The 6,320-nt window shown below is 40.9% G+C and overlaps 1 protein-coding gene across 2 annotated transcripts; it reads right to left on the minus strand.

The window, feature by feature from the left end:
* Positions 1-508: 508 nt before the first annotated feature.
* cybrd1 (cytochrome b reductase 1) lies at positions 509-2,761 on the minus strand. 2 transcript variants are annotated; one of them, XM_006788483.3, is made up of 4 exons: positions 2,473-2,761; positions 1,719-1,822; positions 1,260-1,414; positions 509-1,159 (listed from the first exon to the last, which is right to left on the minus strand). In XM_006788483.3, the coding sequence occupies exons 1-4, from the start codon at positions 2,657-2,659 to the stop codon at positions 880-882; spliced, it is 726 nt and encodes a 241-aa protein (XP_006788546.1). In that variant the 5' UTR covers positions 2,660-2,761; the 3' UTR covers positions 509-879. The 2 variants fall into 2 exon arrangements, with proteins under 2 accessions (XP_006788546.1, XP_006788545.1); XM_006788482.3 differs by having other exon boundaries at positions 1,719-1,927; positions 2,473-2,760.
* Between the last annotated feature and the right edge of the window lie 3,559 nt (positions 2,762-6,320).

A 6,320-nucleotide genomic window follows, 5' to 3' on the forward strand; every position in this document is an offset into this window, starting at 1 on the left:
TGCCAAGCATGCAGAGTTTAGAGTCTGTCAACAACTCTGGTAGTGAATTAACAGCAAGAGCATTATTGCTGAAGTCAGCTGCTCGTACCCGCAATTAATTTTGCACCGTTTCTTAAGAAAAAAAAATATTATAAGGCCGTATCAAGGACCTTCAGTCCTAATGGTTCATGTGATGCATGTACTTTTTTTTAATTCCTGCAGTCAACTTTTGATGTTCAGTCACATTTTACTCGAATTAAGTTGGATTTAATTAAAGCGATCCAAAATCCTGCGTTACTTATTTATGAACTTTTTTTTCACCCTGCTGGCAAGGAAAGAAGTGATTCTGACAACCTTGGTTTCTTTCTTTTTATCTAATTCGTGCACCTGGTTAGTACTGTTTTAAATGTTCCACATTTTTTTCACATATGCAAAATAATATGTATATATTAAAAATATTAACATCTACAATAATAACAATACAATCACTATCTAGAGCATGTAGTTTCTCTCTTTCACTACTGATTTAAATTTACAATGTGAATAATGGAGACATTTTATATGTATCAAATGTTTATTGTAAAATATACTGTCAGTATCAAACTAAGAAAATACAATATAGAGTATTTAGTGAATAGAAAACCTGCAGTGATTACATTGTGCAGTGTATGGCTATTTTTAAATCATTGTGTAATCTTATTACAGTAGTAGCTCACCATTATTTACATGCACTTACATAAACAAAAAATCAAAATGAAGTACTTTAAGGTGCGAGAGTGAAAACTAAAAAGAAATGAAGAGCGGTACAGGAATGTAACAATTTGATGCGTTCCTTTTGATTTCCTTGTTCGTTTAAACTGGTTGCACATACATTAATCCACTCTTTTTTTACTTTTTCTATCAGTTAGCCTGTTCATCAGATTTGTTACTCCTCTTCCTGGCATCTCCAGCACCGTAAGCATCAGATCCATCTGGCAGTTGAGACAGTGCTGAAGCGACTTTACTGTTGTCCTCACCTCCCCCATTGGTATGCAGACTATGCAAGATCTGGTCACTGGGGCGTTTCCAAGATGTTCGAGTGGCAATCCAAAGAATCAGACCTCCAAAAAGCACCAGGAGGACTCCCAGTACGTTCACAAAAATTGCCTCTGGGGGAGAATCCTTATACTTTGGGTCTTTCCTTTTGTGATGTAAACAGAGGAAAGTTATTCTCACTGTTCAGCATTTACACTGAATTCATCTCATTTTTAACTACTCTCACTCTCTATTTTAATACTTACAGGCCAAAGATGAGTTTCTCTGTGATGCCCATAAGTGCCACGGCTATGACACTGGTAAAAAGTAAAAGACCGCTGTAGACGTGGAGAGGCATAAACGCTGCTCTCCAGGACGCAGGTGTAACTGGTATCAAGTACATGCCAACTCCAAGAACAAGCTGCCCATTGAAAGAGAGAGACAGATAAAACCCACTTCAGATCTGAAGACTGCTGTCCACTATGACTTCGTCTTTTAGAACCACCAGTAAGAGGTTCACAGAAAAATGAGAAAGCTATACTGTTATACTTTAGATGTGTTAACAGTCCAGTCTAATGGTAGTAGTAGCTACAAAAACCCTGCAACAACTGTGCTTCTTAGGTAAAATGTTAGACGATACTCTTATCTTCAATATGTAACAAAAGTAGGTCTTTGTTGTAACTGCTTTAAAAAAAAAAACAAAACAAATAATTGCATCTATTTACCTGCAGACCGTACAGTATAACAGCCGTGAGGCCCAGCCAGCTGTGCAGACTGTACATGTTGGGAATGTTGGCAGCATTGTGGAAGTCAAAAACTGCCACCATGGCTATAACAGCAAAAACAAAGGCTAACAAATTCAGTCCTGCATGAATAAACTTCATCATGAGTTTGCTGCACTGCCAGGTCCAGGGGAGCCTGTAGACTATTATTGCTGCAAGAGAGAGTAAGACAGACAGTTAGCAAGAACTTAAGGCAACAAAAAAGCCTCTTTTTTTAAAAAAATAAAATAAAATAAAATACATTTGACTACATATTTCTAAAGTTGTAGGCTTACTTGCTTTATACTATCTAGGATGTAATGTTTGGGTCTCATAGCCTCATGAAAATCATATGGGGGTAAAAAAAAAAAAAAAAAAAAAAAAAAAGCACACAGGTGTTGTAATGCATATATAATCTATATGCCATGTGCCATGTCACAGTGCATGTTCAATCATAAGTTTCTCTCTTTAGATGAAGGACGAGTGTACTGCCAGCTTGTGATTCCCTCATTACGCAGTGAAGGCTAGAATCAGGCAGGCAAACAATCCAAGCCCGCCCACTTTGAAAAAGTCTTTGAAAAATGTGACGGAGGACATCAATTTTGGATTTTTATTTGTACCTTTTAATCCCACAGATATCTTGGTATAAGAAAAAGAAGTGCACTTTCAACAGTTAGTCTCAATTATGTCTTATAAAGATAATAAAGACCCTTCTTACCTATTCCCTGCAAGAAAATAAATCCAGTGACTATTAATACCGGATGCCAGTTGAATTCGGCGAGCCCTCCATCCCAGGCCAAACCTTCCTTAAAATACAGAACCCATCTGAAGACGAAGATTATGGAAACAAGGCCGGCGGCGGTGGCGGCACACAAAGCCAGCAAAAAGTGCTTCAGGTTCTCCATCGGCGTCTGCAGCGGGGGAGAGGCAGAGACTGGACCGGAGCGGCTGCTGCCAGGTACAATAACAACTTACAACTCAGTGCTGCCCGTTGAGGAGGGACCGCGGTCACGTGACCCCGAGCTGAGAAAACGTTTCGAGGGAGGGTGTTTTGTAACTTTTGTGGTTACAGAAGAGCGTCTGGGATCGGTTTTATAAGATGTTTTGGTTTTTTTGTTTTTTGGCGCTGCGTCACCCTCTGACTCCCATTTTAACACAACTCCACATCTACGCAGTCCTTCAAAGTCTGAGCTCCAACGGGATTAAAGAAACAGCCATGTGGGCATGACTAGACATCTGTGGCTCTGGTTTTGCTTTGTACTGCGTTTTATGAATAGGCACTTTTCACATTACCCCCCTATTTATATCTTACTAATGCACCACAAGCCACATTACAAAGAAAACAGGAAGACAACCCTTTGCTTTTTTCTTTTAAAGCTATACCTACACTGTAAATATTAACGTGTCACTTACCCTGACAGACAGCTACAACATTTAGGGTTGAAACATTAAGACACAAAATCCTACAAACAAGGTCAAAGCCACTTTGAGCTTAAATAATGAAGATTCATTATTTAAAAACTTATTAAAGAAGAACACTTGATTAAAGTTCAAGTTCACGGATATCAGGAAGCATAAACGATTGTGAATCAATTTCACTTCCCTTGGCGCAAATAATAGTCACGCACTGGAGAGGCAACAAAACAAGGAGTGGTTTTGCAGCTGGTGGCCACAGATCATTGCTCTTTTCTTATCCTTCCTGGCTGATTTCTTTTCTCTTATTTTGCTTTTTGTTGGTGTCAGTACCTGCAGCCCATTTGGGTTACAGAGGTAGTCCAGCTCCTCAAGGGTGAAACATCCATATGTGCTGTTGCAAGGTTTGCTGTGACTCCAAGGATAGTTTTTTATTCAAAATATTTTTATTGGGTATATGTGGCTATAGTTTACAAAAAAAAAAGAGAAGAAGACGGAAAACACAAACTTCTTGACGCATTGTCAATCATCCAGGAAAATAAATCTCCAAAAGTTGATTCTGTTCATCTGAACGTAGCGTTTTCTGGGAGAAACGTTTCGTCACTCATCCAAGTGACTTCTTCAGTCTCAGCTGACTGCAAGTTTCCCCAATCGTATAAACAGTACATTTGCATAATGACTGAAACCAGCCCACTGAAGGAACAATGGGCTGTGAGGTCAGTTCCTTAATCATAATTATGAAAATTCTCATAACCATTGATCAACAACCACTGACCAAAACCCACTGATCAAAGACCACTGATCAATGGCCATGAGTACCATTCACAGAGAGTTGGGGAATGGCTGCAATCACGGCATTGTAAGATGGCGAAAGATGTACCCTTAGGCCCCCTCCTCGATTCAGAGATGGTCTTTCCCTTTTCACGTAAATGGCCTCCTTGACTCCACGCTCAAACCAGCGTTCCTCCCTGATGTGTACATCCTCATCCTTGAAAGAGTGTCCACTAGCCTGTAGGTGTAAATGGACTGCAGAGTCCTGGCCTGACGAGGTAGCTCTTCTGTGTTGTGCCATCCGCTTCGCCAGAGGTTGTTTGGTTTCCCCGATGTATAAATCCTGGCAATCCTCCTGGCACTTAACAGCGTACAATATGTTACTCTGTTTGTGTCGGGGGACCCGATCCTTGGGGTGGACCAATTTTTGGCGCAGTGTGTTTTGGGGTTTAAAAGCCACAGAGACCCGGTGTTTCGAAAAAATGCGTCTCAACTGTTCCGATACTCCTGACACATATGGGATCACTACAGGTTTTCGCTTGGGCAGCGGTTGTCCTTCTCTCCTGGATCGGCTGGAGCTTTCTTTAGGCGCCTTTCCAGCTTTGACAAAAGTCCAGCTGGGATAACCACATTTACTCAGGGCCTTTTTGATGTGCTGTTCTTCTGCCTCCCTGGCCGCTGTGTCAGTGGGGATGGTGTTCGCTCTGTGTTGTAGCGTCCTGATGACACCCAGTTTGTGCTCCAGTGGATGATGAGAGTCAAACCTTAGATACTGATCCGTCTGTGTAGGTTTACAGTACACGTCAACTTTTAGATGTCCCCCATTACTGATGGAAATCTCACAGTCTAAGAAGGCTAACCTGCCACTTTTCATATCCTCCCTGGTGAATTTGATGTGTTGGTCCACCGAGTTAATGTGATCTGTGAAATGTAGTACGTCCTGAGATTTGATTTTCACCCAGGTGTCATCCACATATCTGAACCAATGGCTTGGTGGTGTTCCAGGGTAGGATAGCAAAGTCCTCTTTTCCACTTCTTCCATGTACAAATTGGCCACGATAGGTGAAACTGGGGAGGCCATGGCACACCCATGTTTCTGCCTGTAGAACTGAGCCTTGTATGTGAAGTAGGTGGAATGAAGACACAGTTCCAAAAGCAAACATACTTGGTCAATGATGAGAGTGGTCCTGTTGCTGAGGTTGGTGTCATCCTGCAATCTTTTACGGACTACCTCCAACGCTTCCGTGACTGGGATGCAAGTGAAGAGAGATGTAACGTCGTACAAGACCATGGTTTCATCTCCCTCCATAATGACATCTCTCACCTTCTCAACAAAATCCAGGGTGTTCTGGATGTGGTGTTCAGAACTGCCCCTGCCAGGAGAAAATACAAACTGTTTACAATAAATACAAAACAGAACTTCTTATGTTGGAACATTGTTTTCCTCTCTTATTATTTACCAAACATACTCCAAGGATGTTCCCCCGGATAAGCTGGAGGAGGTGGCTGGGGAGAGGGAGGTCTGGGCTTCTCTGCTTAGGCTGCTGCCCCCGCGACCCGGCCTCGGATAAAGCGGATGAAGATGGATGGAATACTCCAAGGATAGTTTCAAGAATTTAGAGGAGACACCAAGTGTGCCATTACATGAGGATAGCTGGACAGCGCCAAAAAATGGCATCAACCCAGCAGCAGGACCAATATCTGCTTCTTTATGTAAATGACAGTGGAAACACTGCCAGTGTCACTGCCCACAAAATGACCTACTCGTGCATGTTTCTGTGGAAAATCAGTCAGAAGGAATACAGGAAAAGCAACAGTCCTGCTAAACCATTTCCTTTTGGGGAGGGGTTGTCTTGTTGTTACCTCTCCAGCACATCCACTGTGACTTGGTGCCATCCCTCAAGTCCTCCTTTAATTTTTGAGAAGTGTCAATATTTGCAAGGGAAATTTGACTAATTCTGTGAGATAATATATACTTTTGATAAACCTAACTTAAATGTTAGCTAGAACACACAAACTGGTTTCAATTTGGGGATCTATGCAGTAAAGAACAGACATACTTTATTGTACTGCTACTTTTAATTTCTTATGAGCATATTTAAGAGCTAAAATTAAGATATTTAATACCATTACATCTTTTTTGTAAACTGAAGCCAATCAAAATGTGTGATACTATCTCAATATGTGGGACAAGACAAACACATGATCACCCTAACTTCCCATTGTGACATTCTATTTTCTTTTATTACATCTTATAATGAATACAGAAACTGTTTATAAAAAAATATAGAAACTTGGCATACATAAGACTCCTGTTCCTGTTATGAGATTTTTCTTTCACGTTAATTTGGAGACTTTTTGGAAAATCAAAACCTCATATCT

Source organism: Neolamprologus brichardi, chromosome 16 (genome assembly GCF_056152115.1).
Source record: "Neolamprologus brichardi isolate AB-2024 chromosome 16, ASM5615211v1, whole genome shotgun sequence".
Lineage (NCBI taxonomy): Eukaryota > Metazoa > Chordata > Actinopteri > Cichliformes > Cichlidae > Neolamprologus > Neolamprologus brichardi.